At 32.9% G+C, this 22,993-nt stretch overlaps 1 protein-coding gene across 1 annotated transcript in view; it reads right to left on the bottom strand.

Annotated features, from left to right (window-relative positions):
- Positions 1 to 1,163: 1,163 nt before the first annotated feature.
- The window catches only part of LOC145335232 (uncharacterized), a 31,096-nt gene continuing 9,266 nt past the window's right edge, over positions 1,164 to 22,993 (bottom strand). The window contains exons 8-20 of the mRNA XM_080180966.1: positions 21,639 to 21,756; positions 20,741 to 20,862; positions 19,830 to 19,892; positions 19,337 to 19,430; positions 18,136 to 18,314; positions 12,870 to 12,956; positions 12,450 to 12,548; positions 10,919 to 10,984; positions 5,327 to 5,391; positions 4,768 to 4,825; positions 4,112 to 4,163; positions 3,925 to 3,956; positions 1,164 to 2,133 (exon numbers count right to left, since the gene is read on the bottom strand). Of these exons, the coding sequence (XP_080037092.1) occupies positions 1,972 to 2,133; positions 3,925 to 3,956; positions 4,112 to 4,163; positions 4,768 to 4,825; positions 5,327 to 5,391; positions 10,919 to 10,984; positions 12,450 to 12,548; positions 12,870 to 12,956; positions 18,136 to 18,314; positions 19,337 to 19,430; positions 19,830 to 19,892; positions 20,741 to 20,862; positions 21,639 to 21,756 (1,197 nt within the window). The 3' untranslated portion in view covers positions 1,164 to 1,971. The remainder of the gene's footprint in view (positions 2,134 to 3,924; positions 3,957 to 4,111; positions 4,164 to 4,767; positions 4,826 to 5,326; positions 5,392 to 10,918; positions 10,985 to 12,449; positions 12,549 to 12,869; positions 12,957 to 18,135; positions 18,315 to 19,336; positions 19,431 to 19,829; positions 19,893 to 20,740; positions 20,863 to 21,638; positions 21,757 to 22,993) is intronic.

Genomic DNA, 22,993 nt, shown 5'->3' on the forward strand with positions numbered 1-22,993 from the left:
AAGTCTTCTGTCTTAACCCTGAAAGATCGGGCCCTCTACAAATTCTTAACTGATCGGATTTTATACCTTAATAATTGCATTAGCCTTCTACCTTTCCAGTACGGATATTTAATATTCTCAAGAGCATTACAGACCAGCGAACAACGTGAGCTGTAGGCTAGTAGATTATATGAGCAGAACTATATAAGATAATTTAATTACCAACAAAAATAGGAATTTATATGAAAGGAAAAAATTAGGTTATACCATGTGTCTGTTAGCAAGTACAATATGGGATACATTAGTTCTTGTATAAGGGTGATAGGATGTGCGTGTGTGAATGTTTGTAGCGAAGGATCTCGCTAACAGCTAAACCGATATGATTCTGCTTTACAATAAAGCTCCAGGGAAGGATGATAAAGTTTTAGAAATTTTCGAACATGTTAATTTTTGTTGTTAAACAAGGATCAGAGATGGGTTCTTAAAAGATAATGCCGCGTTTTTTCGACATTTTTTACGCTATGAATAACAAGCTAGGCATTCGCGAAATCTAAACAGAGTATACAACTATTTAAATAATTATTTCGCTTTTGTTGGTACAGCCTTATAAAAGAAAAACAAATTATCTTAAATCCATTTTTGCTGCATATTAATTAATATATCTTTTTAGAGCTATACTAGACATTATACAAATAGCTAAAATAATAATTTTAAAATTATGAATTCTTAAGTTGTATACTCTGTTTAGATTTCGCGAATGCCGCGCTTATATAGCGTAAAAAATGTCGAAAAACGCGGCATTATCTTTTAAGAACCCATCTCAGGGTTAAGTTAGTTTAGAAAATTAAGGACTTTAAGATTTATCTGCCATTGGTCTATAATATCATCCCCGCGAATAGAAAGGAATCGCTTTACAATGGATGTAGAATATACGTGGATTTTGTGACAGGGGAAAAAACTGTCGTCAATTTGGGCTGCTAATTTGGTCCTCAATTATTGGTCAATTCGTCCCTCCAGTAGGAGGGGATGGGGTCAAAAGGGTTGATAGGGGGAGGTGTTTTTAAAATGGAAGTAGCATATTATCAGAGTATGCGAGAATCCCGCACACTATCTACGTATTCTACATCCATTTTTACAGAGAATAAAATCAAAATGTAAAATCAGCTTCTTTCTTCTTCAAATAACAAAATGTTAACATTTATTGATTAGGATTAATTTACATTTTTTTTACAATTTTATCAAAAGCAATAAAATTGTACAGAAAGAACAAAATAAATAAATAAGATAAAACTACGACTAGAAACACATAACTAAAATATATTTATATTTAACAATAAAAATTTAACAAATATTGAGATTCATTCACTATAATTCTATAAAAATGGATAATGAATTTTAAATTTCTAAAGACTAGAAAAATATCAGGGGTGTGTAAATTACCCTAACCCACCCAATAAGAATAACAAAAAATTCAAAAACCCTTAAAAATCCCCCATTGCCAAGCCAAAGCACACCCCTGATAGATATTGGCACAATTTTCAAAGAAAATCAAATTTAAATGAAAAGAATTATATTAAAAACGATTAAGTTTAATATTTAAATTAAATCTTTGGATTGGATTAAAAAGCTGCCATTTAATCAAAATATTATTAATTTATATTTTAATTTTTTTAAGTTAAAATTTTAAAATCATTGAAAATTGAATTAGATTTTTTAACTATGGTTTTAGACAAGAATTATTACGTAAATTATTAATAACTTTCTTGGCAGAACATAACAATAAAATTTTTGAAACTTAATTGTTACCATACCATATTTTTTATCATAATTGTTTAAATACTTTAGAAATAACATAACTAATGAAGATTGCAAATATTATCACTGAAATGAAACCTTTGTCTGAAGGTCCTTAATCCATTTTCACAAATTTATATTTTTTGTAAGCAAGCAAAGCAAATTGTCTTAATATTGAACTAAAATTGTCAAAAGTTTTTATGATTGTGTGGCCTGTATTTCCGACCATAATGACTTGACTAGAGAGTTTATTTTGCCTCCAGCTTTGCCGCCAGTCTGTTCCAGTATTTCCAGTTTTTGTGTGAGGCCAGTGTCCAGTGTTCTTAGCAGTCCCATGGGCTCATTTGGAGTTGCTGACATCTAAAATAAACAAGATAAATATCTTTTATCTATAATACAAAGTAGAACGATGTCTGTCTGTCTGTTTGTTTGTAGCGAAAGATCTCGCTAACCGCTGAACCGATCGGGTTCCCCTTTACAGGGTAGCTTCTCATAGATCCCCAGAAGGTTTATAACTATTTTTCTGGGAGGTGGGACACCCCCAACCCCCCCAAAAGATGAAAAATACCCCCCCAAGAATTTTTTTTTTCTTTTTAAAACTAAATTTGAAATATTTGGGTCGACTACCCCCTCCCCAAAAAAAAAAAAAAATTACCCCCTCCCAAAGAAATTTTTTTTAAAATCTAAAATACGAAAAATTGGTTTGATCAAACCTCTTGGGGCACAGCCCCTAGAGGCTAGGGGCGAAGCCGCTAGTACACATTAAAGACTTTGAAATTTTTCAAAAATTTCCATGAATACTAGAGGCGTGCAGAAGTGGGTGTATCTACCCCTGACAAAAAGAAGATGAAGGAAACGACGTCCTATATGTGGAACGGGTGGGTATCGTTATTTTAGCCAGCTGGAAGTTTTACTTTATTAAAGTACATGAAAATCTGGTGCCCCATCCAAGTATCTATTTGTATAGTTCAACATCAAATCGACCTGGATATAAAAAAAATTTCTTTGTACCTTCATATAAAAAAAAGTAAAAGTTCATAAAGTGCATTTTTAATCAAATTTTTGCACATCCTATTAAAAATATTTGTTTTCTTTTCCATCCTACTTAGTAAGGGATGGTTAATCCGAGAAAAATTTGATTCAAACTTTACTAATCACTAAACTTTATTGACTACATCATCGAAAAAAATGTCGAACAACAGTATTTTTAAAAGATAATTTTAGATTTAAGGCTTCATAAAGTTTAAGTATTCCATAAGTTGACGATAAAGATTAATTTCCTCCTCTTATAAAACTAATCTAAATACATTTTCATCAAGAATAGGACATCTAAAATTAAAAAAGGTGGCTGAGTTTCTGATGTTTAACCTAAACTAAGATGTTTCTGATTTACAAAAGAATGTACTAATAATATATTCTAGTCGAGAGCGAGCAGCTAGAAAAATCGCGCGTAAAATCAGACTTTATTTTAATTGCACACTCCATATGTTATTAGTAATAAATATCGATTTTAATTGTCCACAGATGGGAAAATAATAGATGAAAGGATAAACTTCAATATAATAAAAGAGGATTCTACTTGTAAAGAAAGTATAAATTGTCCTCACTTTTCAAGGATGTTCAAGTACAATTTAAAATTCTTAACGGTTTGCATAATGTTTAATCCAATTACTTGTTCTACTAATCTTTTAATGGTTCCTTTATTTTACTTGTCATAACCGTTTTGACGTCAAGTATTTAATTAGATTTAGACAAATTATTCAACTAAAAATCACTCTATTGTATAAATCTGTATTTAAATGTTCTATAATTTTGACTTTAGATATTTTTCGTTTTTCAGTCGCTATACAATTTATCGGCTGTGACATGGAAAGAGCATTTAGTTAGAGAATATTTAGACTTTAAAATGGAATAAAAACTAAGGTAACTAAACTACAAAACAAGATCGAATACTATTACTAAACTCAATTTTTTGTCTTGTGAGACATATGTCTGTAAAGAGTTTAAGACCAAAACGAATAAATTGGAGGAAAAAAGAGCGTTGGAAATAAATAGCAAAAGAGTAAGAAACATAATTTGATAATGCATAATTCGACGACGGACCAATAAATAATGTTTTAGAGTAGCAGCGCTAGTAAAATAAAATCAAACCTGTCCGTATACTACGTCGTCACTTCCTTTATCTAAAAATTATCATACTGTTATTCTTAATTTATAAAGTTTGAACAATTTAATGGATGAATAGATATTAGTATTAAGCAATTCATTTTAATCTAACTGCAACAAATTTTGCTCACAAGTCCCAGTGCTGAAATAATAAAAGAAATTATATTTTTACCTTTCTTTACATTATGTGATGGTTTATTATTTGCATTCTTAGGAGCCTCATTCTGAAATTTAGAAATTACATATATTTTAAAATCCTTTTAACCTAATTATTGATAAATTAGGAATATACTATCCATGATATTGATTACATGTACGATAAGGTAAATAAGTAAGAATAATGAACTAATAGTTGTAGCCATAGAAAGCTAAACGTTCACTTGTTTTATTTGATGAGGTTTGTTTTTAGTAGCAAAGCTTCTCTATAATTCACTTTGTCTATCCGTCTGTCAGTCAGTCAGGTAAATTGTAACGATAGGAAAATTGTTATTTTCTTAGCTTCTATTTCAGAAAGATAGCTGATATTTTCAGAAAATATTTCCATGACCTATGCGAATCTTATTTATACTTTATTTTGTTCTTCTGTCTGTGTTTCAAAATACGTATCAACCGGTTTTTTATAAAGGTTTTAATTTTTTGTATTTTCTCTTTAATTTATTTTATCAAAAACGAATTTCTGCTCGATAACTAACTTTGTCTTTTTGTCCAAACTAGGCTTTTTTGTGTGCTTCACTTCTTTTGAATGTTGTCATCCTTGTTATTTATGTCGCTGATAAGCATGCTTAAACTTGGAAACAAATATTCTTCAGCTGATGGTTAAACTTTTACCTGTTTGTTATGATCCTCTTGTTGCTGACTGCCTCCATAAGACAGAGAACTTCCAACACTTAAAGACATTTAGGTTAGGTTAAGTAGATAATTTAGTTAGGAGGTTGAAACAGTGTATATAGAATACGTGGATATTGTGATACATTCTCGCATACCCTGATAAAATGTTTCTCCCCGCTGGCTAATACAATGATTCTATATAGATATTTGAAACATATTTTATTGTTTGACTTTATCATAGCAGTTGATTGAAAAATGAATGTTTTGTGAGAAAAAATACCACGTGATTTTATCATCTTATGTGATGGGAAAATGGTTGTAAATTATTGGGGGTGGCATGGGGGAAGGAGGATTATTAATAATTCGCCAACAATTTTGACAAAATAAAATGATTTTCACTTAATGTGATTTAGATAATTTACAGAGTGTAAGCTTTAATCTGACCAAAAAATTTTTTTAATTCTGCTTTTCATAAAAACGTAAATTTTTGTATTATCTGACAATTGGCTATAACATATGATGAATATTTATTGGTGAAGATAGACTATAGTACACATACCTGAGTAGCAATGGTTCGTTGTCATTCATTCCCGCGGGAATCAGGATTTCTTGAACGTTCTTGATCTAAAATATAAAGAAAAAATTAAGATTCTTTCATCAAAGTGCCTGGCCAACACTGTAACCCTTCCCCCTTATTATGAAAAAATATATATTCTTGAAAGTAGGGAAGAATGATTTTTCTTGTGCCTAATCCCTGAAGGAAGACTTAACACCGAGTAACCTTAACCCTGCGGGGTTACCCTGTACCCAATATGACATCTATAATACAAAGTAGTACGATGTCTGTCTGTCTGAAGCTTAAGATCTCAGTAACTACTGAACCAATGGGCTCTACTTTTCATGGAATATACCTACTGGTCCTGTGATGGTTTTAAGCTATTTTCTGGGGAGGTGGGAAACCCCAAACCTCCACAAAAAATGAAACCCCCCCCGTTTTTTTCTTTTTAAAACTAAAACTAAAAAAGGGGGGTCGACTACCCCCCCCCCCCCTAACAAAAATTTCCAACCCACACAAAATTTTCTTTTATTTTTCTTTTTAAAAAATAACACAAAAATAGGTTGATCGAAGCCGCTAGTAACAAATAAAGTAATATACTCAAAAGACAAAATTACAAAGGAAACTTTAATAAAGGGTTAACATGTTATGTAGCCTCTGGACGGACGACTGAACGTATAAATGGTATTATAGAGTAACTTACCTCCTAAAATATATAATTTATAAATATATAGGTTACTTAGACTAATAGACATGTTACATAATTATAAATGTTATTCAACACGCTATTTCCAAGGAAATAAATAAAACAATTTATCTAAAAACATTCTGGTTTATCATGCAAAGTTGACCAAAAAAGTACAGAAAATTACCAGAGCAAGAAGTAATACAATAATGATTTTTCATTTATGACTCTAGAAAAGTATTTAAGAAAATCATTTTCCCTGACAACAACTTTAATAGTATATCGGGAAGACGAAGAAAGTCCCTCAAAAAATCACCCATGTGACGTCATAAAAAAGAGTGATTATCCATATCTTTTTAAAAAGTTTTCTTTCCCACTCCTCCTCTCCTAATCCCTCATTTTTATGACGTCAGAATTTTTTTAAAAAGACTTTCTTCGTATTTCGGACAGGCAGACTAATAAAAAAAATTTAGTGGATGCGGATAAGTCACAGAAATCGGTACACCGAAACCTCCTAAACCTAATAATGCGACAAACCTCCTAAACTTCATAATGCGACAAACGTCCTAATGCGGCATCTCTTTAGTAAAACGTCCTAAAATTTTTCAAAAATTATGAAATAAAAAAGATCTTCCAAATTTAAGGACAAAATCCTCTAATTGTAAAAATAAATTCAAAATGGCGATAAAACACAGGGAACAATTTTTAACTAAAATTTATTTATTGAATAACTTTAACCATAGGCTAAATTTGAAAAATCTGTCCGACAGTTTTCTTAAAGTCTGTGTTGGCTATCAAACGGAATGGTTTCGTCGAACCCGATACAACCGTGCATTTCAAAAATAGACCTTTAATTTTTTTAATTAATTTTTAATATAATTTATTTTTTAAATTTTAGAACAGTTTAAAATCAAATTTGGAAGATTTAATTTTTAAAAAAATTTTAGGAGGTTTTACTTAAGAAATGTCGCATTAGGACGTTTGTCGTTTAGGAGGTTGGTCGCATTAGGACCTTTGTCGCAGTAGGACGTTTGTCGGTGTACCACAGAAATCTTCACAAAAAATGAAGAGCATTATCACTTTACTTTATAGGAGATTTAAATAATATTTTATCATGCATAATCTTATTCAAATTCTTTTAAATTTGCGCAATTCAATTTGAATACTTCATCAAACTTTATATCATATCTATCTTAAGACAGAGATAGATTTTTTTGTTGGGGGGGAGGGGGGGGGGGGAGGAGGAGAAAATTTATAGTTTTTAATGTTAGTGTTACTTAAGATCTCAATAACGGATAAATAGACTGTAGTGTTTATCTTATTAATTACCCTCATGGAAAGTATGTTTTTGGGTGCTTTACCTATCCTATTATATAAAGTAGTAAGGTTTTTTTTGTATGTAGCTTAAGATTCAAATAATAACTAAACTGATTGAGTTCTTCTTTTATGGGAACCTTCAGAAAGGTTCTCAAATAGTTTTATAATTTCTTCCTTTTATATTTAAGCCTAGGATGGTTTTAGGCTTTGAATGCAAAATCCCTAGATGCCAGGGACGCTGCTGATAGTTAATATACAAGGACCACCAAAAATCCCTCCTAAATCATTAATTTTGAAGAAATAAAAAAAGCAAGTTCTAGATCTTGTGTGCAGAAAGGGGAGTAGACGCTTTGGGTATAGTCCCTTTCGTAACATCGCACCATATGGGGCGATTCTTCGTATTTTTCACAGTAGCTTTTCTCCTATTTCTAGCCCCATCGGGGGGCTTTAAGCCTGCAGGGCCAATTACCTAACCCCGTAGGGCAATCACCTAACGCAATATAACCTAACCAACCTAAAATAACCTATAAAAAGCAATTTTAAAAATAAGACGAATCGCCCCATATGGGGCGATGTTACGAAAGGGACTATACCCAAAGCGTCTACTCCCCTTTCTGCACTATTTTATTGAGTAAAGCCCTATGGGGCTCATCTACCCTTATTTAACCTAACCAGCATAATATAAGCATCAAAAAAAGAAATTAAATAGAGGTGGGGGATAATCCCCATTACTACACATAGATAGTTCATAGTACTTTTAATGTAATATTAAGAATTGAACAAATTATATTATTGCAAAAATTTCAATTCTAATATAATTATAATTTCAAATCATGAAGGTTTCTAATCTTTAAATTTTATTCATAATTTTGATTTATAGAATTTATAGGATTAATAACATTCCTAAACTCTCACGTGGATCATACTGCTTTTTTATTACGTAATCATAGTTTCGATAATGTGTCATATTTATTTTACCAAAGTCTCCATCAAATTGTCGTAATTGTTTCTCATCTATTCAAAATTACACTTTATTTTTTGTAATATTGCAAAGAAACATTTAATCGACCATTAAACTTAGTTCATCTCTAAAAAAAACTTAAAACAAGTTAAATTTTTTTCTGTAAATTCAAAATTGCCGCTGTGTTTAATATTTATCCTTATACTAAAGTAACAGGATGTTTGTCTGTTTGTGTGTCTGTGTGTACCGAAGGATCTCGCTAACCGCTGAACCGATCGGGTTCTCCTCAACAGGGTAGCTTCTCATAGGTCCCGGGAAGGTTTATAACTATTTTCTTGAGGGGTGGGACACCCCCAACCCCCCAAAAATGAAAAATCCCCCCCCCTAAATTTTTTTTAACTTTTTCTTTTAAAATCTAAAATAAGAAATTGGGTTATCAAATTCGACTCCCCCCTCTTCAAGTGCCCCTAGAGGCCTCTAGGGGGTGTAGCCACTAGTATTATAGATTTAACTTAATTTCTTCAATACGTGCGGCCAAGTCCCCGGGTGCAAAAAGGGACAAACCTTCCAAGGACTGTCATGAAAAGCTTCACTTTGCTTTGCTAAATACTTCGTTACACACAGAAAGACACACAGACATACATCCTGTAACTTTTATATAAGAAATAAGATATAAAAAGGTTTTGATATTTGTGTTTATTTTACTTCAAAAGAAATTTGAACACAAACAAACTTATGAAAATTAGGTTAGGTATTGTTTATAGACTAGCCCCACGAACTAAAGCAGAGGCTAGACAATCTATTTACTAAACAAACAGACAACGTAAAGTGTAGAATAAAACCGCTCTGCACATAAATTTAGGTTACATAAGTCTTCATTAGGAGTACAGATAAAAATGATATATAACTTTTCTTTTCCCGAATATAGGTATATTTAGTATCAAAGAAGAAAAACAAAATTATATTTTTCTATATCGTTCTCCTAACCAGGGAAACATGACATATTACCCAGCAAGATATTTCGCCATAGAGTCGCCTTCGAGCTCGTGCAATGTATGCTACCTCGAAACCCATTCGCCATGAATTAACACCTAATTTTTTGGCGATACAGGAAATAAGAGTTGAAAGGCTTTTTATACTTTAGAAAGAACCGAATAGAGAGCAGCATTATGCTACTCTGCTACGATATCGATGGCGAACTCGCATGCTACCTTTTGCTTTAAAGGCCGATTTTCCAACGTTTATCGCCAAAAAATTAGGTGGTAATTCATAAGCTACCATTTGAGATATCGAACAACGTAGCATGCTACCTTTTTTTTAAAGTTTCGCTCGGTACAAGCATTAACGGACAAACATACAACGGACAGACGGACCGCTCCTAGATATAGAATAGCTTGCTAATTAAAAAGACAGATAAGCTTTTTGGAGGTCCCAACAGGGCAAATAAATGACGAGAAAGCATTTTTTAAATTTAAATTGGCGAAAGAAGTGAATATGTGGTATCCGCCGAGGATAAATGGCAGACACCGGAGTTCAATTAGATTACGGCAGTGTAACAGACGTGGACACCTTACTATAGAGAAGCTACGCTTCTCTAGCTTTCACTAGATAATGATCAACATCTATTTTCAGTTGTCACTTTATTGAAGGTTTAAAAGATACTGAAGCTATATACAACAAACAATAATTACATGGATAGGAATAAATAATCATAACATAAAAGCATCAATAATACATATACAATGGTCAGTTTGGGCAATAATGATCCCCCATCCCTGAAAAGGGTGGGGGAGAATTAAGAATACAGTTAACCATAATAAACATGACAGATTCAATCATTAATTCTAAGCGTAGGGAGGGGGTCACTAGACCCCTTCCCCAGGACTCGGGGGAGGGCCATTGACCCTCCACCGAACCCCAGATCAGGGGTGCCATAGGCATGGCTCACGGTTGCCGAATACCACAAATACTATATGCCCCTTTGAAAAGGATTAAAAGGTTATTTCTGATCCCCTCTTAGTTTAGGGGAATTTATCCCAAATTTACCCCCCCCCCCCAAAAAAAAAAAGGATACCAGATGATATATTTTTTTGTGGTCTGACAGAGATCTTTTAAGACACCCCTCAAAAATCACAAATACTTCTTTTATCAAAATTTCCATGACAAGTTTAATGGAAAAAAATCATCTTAAAAATTACTTACATCTCATTTCACAACCATTTCATATTTTTACATTTTTGGAGGGAGAAGAGAAGACAATGGTAAATAAGTTTACATATTTCAGAATATATAATACCGAATATCCATCCATATATATAAAGTAGTAAGCTTTTTTGTCTGTAGCGAAGGATCTCGCTAACCGCTGAACCAATATGGTCCTCCTTTACAGTGAAGCTACTTATAGGTTTCGTGGTGGTTTTAGGCTATTTTATTTTTATGAATAGTCCGAGTAGGTATGGTTTTAGGCTATTTTTCTGCCCTTAAACATTTCTTCGAATAGTGAGCCCCTAGGTGCTAGGGGCGCAGCCGCTAGTTTAAAACAATAAAGCTGAATTATGACACACTTAAAAATTGAAAAAAGATAAAAATTTCTTCCCTTAATGCCTGAAAGTTGGTACAAAGAAAAATTCACCTTAATTTCCGCTTCTGGGTTGTAAACTGTTTCAAAAGAATCGAAATCAGCTGACGGCAGACTTTCCTAACAAAGAGAAGAAAAATTTATTATTAGTAGCAAATCTATGCTATAAGTGCTTGTGTTTGTCAGTCCTTCTTTCTATAGGTAATGCTAAGGCTTTCAGTTTTTATGAGAATTAAATATAATTCCTTTTCACTTTTCTTTGCTTCTCATATCCTTTTTTTTGTTTTTAAAAGCGAAGCTTTTCTATAATTAGTTTCGGTCTTTCCGTCCGTCCGTAATGGTTAGACTTTTATGTTCCTAAACATTATCCTGTATTAAAGCAGTTTTTCAACAAATTTACTTAAATTTTTTCTCGACTTTTATACATTTATATTATGACACTCTATAAGTGTTAATGTTCGTTTGTCCTACCTCTTCAGAGCTTCGCTTTATGGATGTTGTCATCCTTGTTTTAATACTTTTGCCAAAAAAAAAATTCATTATTCAATGAAGATCGACTAAAATATGGCAAAAGAGCAATGTACTTTTAAAGAAATCACACACACGCAAACTTTTAGGGAGCATTGTTTTTTTAGGTTCTTGGGGATGCAAATGACATTAAAAAAGGCATAAAAGTCAACTAAAAAATAAAATCTAATTGATATATTAAACACATTTTGATTAAAGCCTTATTCTTTTTTTAGATTTATTTCATTTTCCTTAAAATGTCAGAAAAAGTTATGTAAAAGCAAACATTGTAATAGTAATTCAATTTAAGAAGATTTAGTTTATATGGTGCTTCCCCTCAAAGTGCATATTGAGCACTTCCCCCACCAAGGACGTCCAATGAGTGGAGGGGAATGCCCCCCCCCAAAAAAAAAAAAATAATTGAAGTTTGAATTTTTTACTCCCCCAAAAGTTAAAAAGCTGCCTATTGCCTATATGTTATACATATTACCCCCCCCCCCAACATTTTTTTAATTCCCCCCCCCCCTCCAAATGATAAAGCTTGGACGCCCTTGTCCCCCACATTTATTTTTGAAATAATTATAGAAGATAGAAAGGGGGCGGTTATTCTATGCCTAATCCATGCATTGGTCCTAACCCTAAGGGGCCTATAACTACCAGTTCCTAATACAACATAACCTAACCTGACCCAAAGTAATAAAAACAAACTATTATTAGAATTGAACAATTTTGTTCTATTAATGATTTATCCATAATCTTGTGAATAATAGATTTGTTATTACTTGGATCTTACACCAGATCATCATGTACTCTAATAATGTGAAACTTATAGGTGGCTAAAATAACGATCCTCCAATCCACTCTCTTTACCCTATCCCCTACCCTTCCCTCCAACTGGATTAACGAACTGACCAATAAGTGATGTACATGTTAGCAACCTAAATTAACGACAAATTTTCCCCTAACAATATATCCACGTATAATCTATGTATATCTATTTATAAAACAAATCAACTAAGACTTGTAAAACACCAACAAACAATAAGTTTAGAGTATTTTTACCAAAAATAAAAAATACCTTTTCCTTTTCTTCTATCATTTTTTTTTCTATGTTGGAGAGATCTTTATCCATAAAAACATTGTCAACAGTAGTTATCTTATTCTCGGGTGCGTCAATCTAATAGAAATTATAGTCAGATTATAATAAACAAAATCCTCCTCTTTTAAAAGATGTATAGGAAATAAAGAAGTTCTTAATTATTTTATTAGTTTTGTAAAAGTAATAGTATATCTATCTGACTCTTTGTACGTGTGTGTGTGTCTCTACCAAAGGATCTTGCCGATATGGTTCTCCTTTACAATGTAGCTTCTCATAGGTCTCACAAGAGAAATTATATAGATCCTAAGTGTAATTCAAATAATAAAAAAAACATTGATATTTTATTTTACTTAGTGGAAAATATAAAAACCATATGACTTTTTATTACAAAAGCATTACCTGGAGGTTTCTGGCGTTGGATCCTGAAGAGAAAAGATCCTGGTAGGTGTCCTGTAGCTCTGGTCGTACAGCTGACTCGTATACCTGCTATCACCACCGAATATTCATCTATAGTCTCATTTTAGCGGTTTCCCTCAAACTACCCAGTAGAGCCAGGGAGTAAGGGAGGGGACAATGGATCGAATATTCAATTTTTAGGAGTCTCAGACTTTGGGGACTGGCTTAAAGGGAATGTGCAAGAATTTAGCAGTTTCTGACTGAGTTTGGGGACTTGCGCATGAATTGCCGCTACTCGTTATGTATGTTTTGAATATTGCAGACGGGGAGAAGGGATAAGGGAAGTGGGGGGAAGGGAAATAAACACTCATTGTGTTAGTTTGGAATGTAGCAGACGAGGAGAAGGGAGAAGGGAGGTGGGGGTAAGGGGCAAGGGAAATAAACAGAATAAAAAGGGGCAGTCATATTCTTGCTAGCAGCTGGCCGGAGAGGAGTTTTTAAATAGCTTAAAATGAGAATACACTGCCCCCCCAAAAAAAGAGTATGGGGCCCCCCATACTCTTTTTTACTCCCCTCAACCCCCCATCTCTTTTTAGAGGCAGAGAATAGGGGAACAGAGAAGGGAGGTGGAGACAAGGAGCAAGGGATTTGAACAGCGAGAAAAGGGATAGTCAAACGTGCCATCTCATATTCTTGCCAAGCAGGCAGGCGTGTCGGGCCAGTTTCTTGCCACAGGCAGGCAAGCGTGCTGGGACACATTATATGTTGATTGGGAAAGAGAGAAGGGAGATGAACGCAAGGAGCAAGCGATATACACAGGGAGAAAAGGGGAAGGTGCCATTAATACTAGTAATGGTTGCCAACTAAAAATGAAAATAAGATTTCTAATATTTTTTATAATCCATCTAGTTTTCTTTTACTATTATATCTTATGAGTAATATTTTAATACCACATCCTTTTACATTATTAGAAAAATGTAATTTCTAGTTGGCAACTGTTGAATGCTTTTCTCCTTATTCATATCCCTTGCTCCTTGCTCACACCTCCCTCTTCGATTTCCCTATCGTCTGCCTTTAAAAGAGAGGTGGGGGAGTGGGCAGTAAAAAAGAGTACGGGGGGTTTCCCCATACTCTTTTTTGAGGGAGGCCTCGTATTCTCATTTTAAGCTATTTAAAAACTCAACTCGGGTCCAATAATCTTGTAATATAAAAATCTCACCAAAAAACCTCAATATATTTCATCAAAAACAAGTTGTGATTTCACTTTACATGACGCTATGAAAATCTATTATTCAATTAACAATCCCATTATAATTTCCTACAAATTTATTGGATTAAACTGGATTTCATGCCCTTTCTTTGATAACTCTTATATTGAATTAATTGCCCATTGTCCCCTCCCTTACTCCCTGCAGTAGAGCACAGAACTCTCCTCCCATCCCTTATCTCTCTCTCTCTCTCTCTCTCTCTCTCTCTCTCTCTCTCTCTCTCTCTCTCTCTCTCTCTCTCTCTCTCTCTCTCTCTCTCTCTCTCTCACTCTCTCTCTCTCTCTCCTCTTCTCTCTCTCCCTCTCTCTCTCTCTCTCTCCTCTCTCTCTCTCTCTCTCTCTTTCTCTTTCTCTTTCTCTTTCTCTTCTCTCTCTCTCCTCTCTCTCTCTCTCTCTCTCTCTCTCTCACCTCTCTCTCTCTCTCTCTCTCTCTCTCTCTCTCTCTCTCTCTCTCTCTCTCTCTCTCTCTCTCTCTCCCAGATATTATAATAGAGATCTTAAGTTATATATAAAACTGGTTGATTTCAACAATAACAAAAAACAGGGGTGATAACATCCAAAGCTTTACCAATCAGATAGGCAAACTTGTACCTAACTGTTACAGGAATTACCATGCTAAGTAATAAATTACCAGAACAAACATCAGGGAGTAAGGGAGGGGACAATGGATTGAATATTCAATATTTAAGAGTCTCAGACTTTGGGTACTGGCTTAAAGGGAATGTGCAAGAATTCAGCAGGTTCTGGCTGACTTTGGGTACAAGCGCATCAATGCCCTGTTAACTAGCTGAGTTAGTTTTGAATATAGCAGACAGAAAAATTTGTTATTAGATGACTGGTTTTAACAAATATTTTTTCCAAGAAAATGTCATTTCATGTATAGAAACTCTACTGTGATATTTATGTATTAAACAATCTAAAAACCCCTTGAATTTAGGTAGCAGTTAAAACTATATGAGAAGGGTTTACGAAGTTCTAAGGGTGATTTTTCTAGGGATTAATTACAGAATATTTACTACATTGTGATGTACTGGTAATTTAATTTTCAAGTAAATGTTTTTTTTCTTAGAACTAATTTGGTTCTAATTATATTACCATGATCCCTTTACAATTTTGGTCAAGTTTTCTGGATAAATCTGGTTTTCATTGCTTTTCAGCGAAAACTCTTAATTTATTAATTAATTGCCCATTGTCCCCTCCCTTACTCCCTGACAAACATGCTTAAATTTATTATAAAAATAACCATTATTGAAGGTTGGACCGACCATTTAACAATCAGACAGACAAATTGTTTAAATTGTATCTAACAGCAATTACCATGCTTAGTAATAAATTATCAGAAAAAAAACATGCCTTAATTTACTATAAAAATATCCTTTATTAACGGTTGGACCGACAATAATTGTAGAAAAGCTTCGCCTCAAAAAGACAACCGTGTCATTGTTCCCAAAGAGATAATAGAGATAATTTAACAATACCTTTAATTACGAAGTAGATATATATAACTTTCAGGATCAGAAAGGTCAACATCCTTTTTAAAGACACTAGAGCAATTGAAGTGTCACTTTTTTTTACACCAAGTTAGGTTAGGTTAAGGTTAATAAAGCTAAGAAAGGGGGGGGGGGAATTCTAAGGGAAATGGCCCATCCAAACAGATTTTAAAGAATAGATCTATTACCCTAGATGCTAATCAGACATAGAAATTCGTCCAAATTAAAAACAAAAATCTAGCAGATGAAGGATTTTTGTTTCATATTCAGTCACATAAGATTCAATCTCATTATATAGAGCTAAGAAATGGTATAATATGGATCAATAAAATGTAAGAAATAATTTCCATTTTTTACCGAAAATTTCTTTTTCTGTATTATATATTAATCGATTTATTATAACTTGGATGTTTCACCAGATTTTCATGTACTCTAAATTTCATGGACCCACAGCTGGCTAAATAACGATACCCCAATCCACCCCCTTTACCCCAACCACTCTTACTGGATAAACGAATTGACCAATAAATGAGGTGATGTCTATATTAGCAACCTTAATTGACTACAAATTTTCCTTTGTAAATATATCCACGTATTCTATATCAATTTATGTATCAACTTTTAAAAGATAAAAATAAGTGGGGGTGGGGAGGAGTTGTGTCGCCCACTAAGCAATTCCAGTGAACTGAAAAGAAACAATTAGTCGTCTATATCCTATTAGTGGTTTCACCCCTAACATATAGGAGAAAAATAGACTTAAACCATCCTAATACTTCGAGGTTTTTTTTTATTTACTATATGCAATCTAATAAACAAAATTATGAATGAAAATTTACTAAAGCGTGCATAGGGTGCATTATTGTGGAGTTGAAAAAAAGTGGAGGGGAGTCCTATCAATTTTTCGTTTTAGGGGGTGTAAACACTCATTTACTGCGTAAAAAAAAACTTTTCTAAAACCTTTCAATTCATTTTTTTATTGTTGAAACAATATCAATTCCGTTTAATAAATGAATTAAAAATTATTTTAACAATTAACCTTTTGTTTTAAAAATAACAAAAAACACATTTTAAAAGAATTTTTAAAGAAGAGAAATGTAGGGAAATTTAAATAAACCCGATAATAGTCATTTATCGCACCTAATTATAAGCAGCTTTCCGCGGATATAAAACAATTATATTATCAAAACTAGTTTTTTTAGCCTCAAGATGCCGAAGGCATGGGCTGATAAAACTGGATTTTATTTTATGATTGTACATTTTTACATTCGTATAAAAATGGATATAATTATACGATATAATACATGGTTTTCAGTATGGCTGAGAACCGTTTCTAATCCAGCGGATATTAATCGGTTTCGAAGCTATACTGGAAAAATCTTTTTCTGTTATTATACGTAAAACGACTGTTGTAATAATGTTACAATGTCAAGTCAAAAACATGTCAGCCATTACCATCTATTCATAAAAATAGTCGACAATTATAAAGTTTCCAGAAAAATTGGACATGTCTGTAGACTGTAATAGTTATTTATCGCATCGTATTATAAACAGCTTTTTGCGAACATTAAAATGAAAAATTAAAAACCGGTTTTGTTCGCCATGAGGTAATAAATCTTTTACGGGTCTTAATTTTATGATATTTATTTTAATATTCGTAGAAAATTGTTTGAACACGTTGCTTTACATTGCCATATTACAAAGCCATATTGGAATATATGCGTCAGAATAACTAACGTTATTTCATTCCACTTTGCTAAATCTACTGTAAAAATTATATTTCTTCCATATAAGTAATTTAATAAAATTTTTAGGACAGCTTAACTTACTTTAATACTTACCTATCAATCAATGAGTAAAATTTATTGAACTTTTCTGGAGAAAAAAATCTAGTTATTTCCAAACTAATTTACGAGTAAATGTTAACAAAGCAGGTTCATTTTTAGTAATTTCTTACTTAAAACAATTATCTTTTCTTTCATAAACTTTTTAAAAAAGAAATTATAAAAATTCCTTTTCTCGTATTTATTCGAAGTCGATTAATATCCGGTGGATTAAAATCTATTCTCATCCATACGAAAAAATTATGTCTAGCATCGTCTTATATCCAGCTTTCTACGAATATAAAAATGTACAATCATAAGATACAATCATAAGATTAAAAAGATTTTAGCCCGTGCCTTCGGCATCTCGGGACTAAAAAACACTGGTTTTAATCTTATAATTGTACATTTTATATCCGCGGAAAGCCGTTTATAATACGATGCGAGAAATAACTATTCTCGTATTTATTCGAAGTCGATTAATATCCGGTGGATTAGAATCTATTCTCATCCATACGAAAAGATTATGTCGTCTAGCATCGTATTATATCCGGTTTTCTACGAATATAAAAATGTAAATCATAAGGGTAAAACCAGTTTTTACCACGTGCCTTCAGCATCTCGGGGCTAAAACTCCTTTACACCCCCCCCCCCCCATCCTTGGACGTCCCTAGCATTTTTTCGTCAAGTACTTTAAATGAATATCCACTTTCCTGATCTCCCGTGGCATAAGAATAATTGTCCTGATATCCATCCAGGCGGCCTTGTGTGTCATCCTTGCGGCCTTCTGGGCCATCCAGGTAATCATCATCCAGCTCATAGTCATAGTCATATTCATATTCACCATAGTACTCATCATAATTCTCTTCATCTAGATAGAAATAGGGTAAAAAGGATGACAAGGTCTAAAAGTAGCAAAGAACCAAAAAAGAGGAGATACAAAAACCAGATGGTCAATGGTCATAAATTAAGAATAAATTTATATGAATAACGAAACCTTTTACATTTTTTCTTTGACAAAAATTCATCCATCTATCTTAAATAGCAGCCGTGAAAATCACAAGTTCCTATTAGCATTATGGACTGACAGATGGAAAGAGATAAGATATGAATTATAGAGAGGCCTCGCTACAAAAATTATACACAATGATAGAAAGCTTATAGAAGTCTTTAAAACTCTGATAATTTTTGTGCTATGAATGGTTTATGAACTGCATTGTAATTGATATTAAGATTGCTATAATCCTTATATAAAAGTAACAGGATCTCTATCTGTCTGTGATGATTATGGAGGATATATATTGTTAGATAATAAAAAGTGTAAATGGATGAGGAAAAAAAAAATAGAATATAAAATTTCAACTGCAATATAAAACCAGTATAAAATTCCAAATTTAAAAAGAAAAACTATTCCCTTGAAAATAATTCACAAATGTGCAAAATATAATACTAAAAAAAATAAAACAATTTTATAGGAAAACTTTAAAATAATTTTTGGATCATGGAAAGAAAACGAAGCAGCGGGCTTCGTCGTATTTTAACAATAGCTTGTGATAGATTATTTTAGGTTAGATTAGGTAAATGTTAATGATTGCCCAGCAGGCTTAGGGCCCCCCGCAGGGGCTAGAAGTAGGAGAAAAGCTACTGTGAAAATATGACGAAACCTACTACTTCATTTTCTTTCCATGATACTATTTTATTTTTAAATTCTATAAGTACAATCAAGAATACATTTAGAAATAAGGTCCTTACTTAAACCTATTCCATTTAAAGCAATCAGATAAAATTTTGGAAAATAAATTGAGCCCTTTGAATTAAATTTAGTCCCCGAACTATTATATTTAAAACTTAGGAACAAATGATTCGGTCATTTGAAGAAATATTCTGACTTACCTTTCTCTGTATAAAGTTTAGGAACATATGGTAAGACAGCATCTGGAATGTCTACAACTAAGTTCCCTCTGTCTCCTACTTCAAGCTCTTCCTCCTGTAAAACGAAGAAATATCTGTTATTCTACCATTAAAAAAAAAAATCTTTCCTTTGCATAAACCTAGTCCCTTTTCCCTGCACTTTTGTATGAGATTTTATACTAGCGACCACGCCCATTGAGGCATCTAGGGGCATATGAGAAAAGAAGGGGAGGATAGAAATAGACAGTCCCTCAACTTTTAATTTTAATTTTAAAAGAAAGCAACAAGAATTAAAAATATTTTGGGGAGGAGTAATTTGTACTAGGGAGGGTGGAGCTCCTTTACCAAATATTTATAATCCCTTCCTTAGCCTAAGAGAAGCTGAAATATATAGGAAATCCTTATAGTTAGTCGAGACACACAAACATCCTGTTACTTTTATAAACAAATATCAACATTAAAAGATAAAACTTACATCAATATCGATTCTGTCAATACTCTCTCTTCCTTCTATTGTTCCATGAGTTCCATGGTATGGCTGAAACAAGGTCATTTTCAAAATAAGGAATTACTTCTTAGATTCTAAAAATTTATACCAGAAAAATGAATCTGATGATTAGTCCTAAAAATGACGTCATAGCGGTCTACAATTGGTAAATTTAAATGTTTACTGCCTGCCATTGGTCAATTTAAATGTATACTAACTATCATTGGTCATTTGTATTGTATTACGTAATTTTTTTTTAAATGGATGAAATTCCATCAATTGCAAAAACATGTATATAAAATCAAATCAAATCATGCAAATTATCAATGTCTTCCTTTCTGTCCATCCCGAGTTATTCTACAAAGTAATACCTTGAATTACAAGACTTAAGACAAGTTTTACCTTTATAAATTTTGCTATTATGTGCCTGACATTGCAGTTATTTTGCCATTGTTAAGCAGATTGGTGTAAACAAAACCTACAGTTAAAAACCCTCCTAATTTTTAAATTCATTTTGAAAAGGTACATAGATAGAAACCAGCTCATACCAATAACGAAGTTAATTCGGAAGAAAATCACGAAACCAATACGTGTTTTTCAGCTGTCGTTGGGGGGCAACACATCGTAAAATTGACGACCTCTCCATTTGCCCCCCAAATATTATTTTAGATTTATTTTGCTTGTTGGTTATACCTTATTCCTGTATAGAAACTGATAAAAGTGTGCTTTAATAAAGAAAATATATATTACAAACTTGTCCCAACTATTCCGATTGACGTCATATTAGAAGGAAATATGAAGTCAATCAGGATACTTCGGCACAAAAAAATTTATTTGTCCCCTATTTAGAAGTCACTTTTGCCAGCTTCACTTAGAGGGAAAGTAGCATAAAACCTAACCTGATATTCATGTATGCTGAAGGCCAGGGTGGGGGCTGAATGTTCATGTGGCACAATGGGTCTAAATCCAGATTCTGATACCAGTCCTATGTCATGGAATCCTACAGAGCTACTCGAATCATCTAAATTTAGATTAATTCTAAACTGAGGCGTGTAGAAGAGGTGTGTATCCACCCCTTATGTTGTCTGTGTTACACCCCCTAAACACCCCTCGATTTGGGCATAAGAGGGGTGTCCAAAAAATTCTTTTAAATTTACCCACTTTCCCAATTACAAATTTATCACTAATTTCTCAATTTTTGATTGGCTGTTCTTTTATATTAACTTTTCAAAGATCATCTAAGAAATAAGTTTTAGGTCATATTTTTTTAAAATCCTCAAAATATTTTAAAGCCAAATTATTCTTCTCTCTATGTGTCCATTAATATCAGAGCTGGATCTTTAAATTGTTTAGTGGTGTGCTAAATCAGGGCGATCCAGTTCGGCGCACCTAGATATTATTAGATTTCAATCTTTACATCAAAATGGAATGGGCGAACCAGGCGCCCAGTGGCGCGGTACTGGCGCGGCAATGGCACTCGATGAGTGCTATTGCCGCGCCAAACCGGGGTGAACTGGATTGCCCCGATTTAGCGCACCACTGAACGATTTAAAGATCCAGCTCAGGTATCCAAAGGGATAACACAATAGATTTAAATGAATAAACATTCTCAATGATATTTAACAAAATTGCCCAATCTGTAGATTTACTTTATTAGTTAGACTTTGGACACTACCACTAAAACACAACTAAAGTACCTAAAGTTTGTTGGCTAAAATAGGATAATTCTTTGTGTACCAGCCAAATTTACAGTCAAATGGTCCCCGTCCTTACTGATTAATATACAAATTTAATCACCTAGATAAGCTGAAATACCAGTTTTGCTGGAATCCTGGATTTTCTCTGTGAAGGGTGGGGACACTTTTCCATCATTCAAGTTGAATCTCTTCATATTAACATCTACGGGTTCACCATCCTAAATAGAAAACAAACTGTACACTAAAGTTACAGGATGTGTGCCCGTCTGATTGATTTACATTCCCAATGATTATACACAAAATTACCCCTTCTGTAAATAAAAATAAGTGGTTGAAAAGTTTTAAAACTCAACCTAAAGAATAACCAATCAAAATTCACTAAACTCCCAAAAGTTGTTAGGAAAACTTTATTATAAATCTTTGGGAACTAGTGTAATAAACAGCACATTGTCCCCTCTCTCTCTGCTGTCTGACTGTATGTATCTGTTAAGATAATGCTAACAACTGGATTGGCAAGTTTCTCCTTTACAGTGAAACTTCTTTTAGTTAAAAGTAAAGATTCGAGTAGCTGAATTTGAAATATTGTGACTTAGGCTATGAATGGCTTATTCTTTTTTTTGTCGCTGATGCCGAGCCCTTGTTTTAATTCTTTGTTCAATTTAATTTTACTAATTCATAATCGGTTTTCTCGTATTTATTCGAATCCGGTGGATAGGAACCGGTTCTTATCCATACGAAAAAAACTATGTCTAGCATCGTATTATATCCAGCTTTCTACGAATATAAAAATGTACAATCATAAGATTAAAACCAGTTTTTTTAGCTTGTGCCTTCAGCACCTCAGGGCTAAAAAACTGGTTTTAATCTTATAATTGTACATTCTATATCCGCGGAAAGCCGTTTATAATATGATGAAAGAAATAACTATTATGTTGCTTTCTAGATAATCTGAATATAAAATTGTATTTGAATTATACATGAACTGGAGATACTATATACGTTGTGTGTAACATAATATGTTATTTTAGAAACATTAACAGCAATTTAATAATAGGACTGACACACACAAAAAAAAACTATTTTTTTTTGTCTATTTTTTAAAAGCCCAACTTATATAAATACTTCAACCGCATGGAAGGTAACTTCCCAAAATTAGACATTAATTCCAGGACATTTAAGAAACTATAATGATAAAGAGAGTCAAATCAATCCGGCAGTTATTGAGATCTTTTGGCCCAGACAGACAGTCATATATAATGCCTCTTTTATAAAAGGATTGAAAAATATGAATACAAAATACCAAAAGAATGTAAGAGACATTTTTTAAAGAATTTTAATGTTTAAAAGTTAAACTTCAAATTAATACCTTAACCCAACAGATCTATAGTATAGATGTATAAACAGACAACTACCTCCCTTTCTTTTTCAAAGACCTCTTTCGTCTGCTTATAAATT

This window comes from Acartia tonsa, chromosome 13 (genome assembly GCF_053477335.1).
Source record: "Acartia tonsa isolate MP-2025a chromosome 13, ASM5347733v1, whole genome shotgun sequence".
Classification (NCBI taxonomy): domain Eukaryota; kingdom Metazoa; phylum Arthropoda; class Copepoda; order Calanoida; family Acartiidae; genus Acartia; species Acartia tonsa.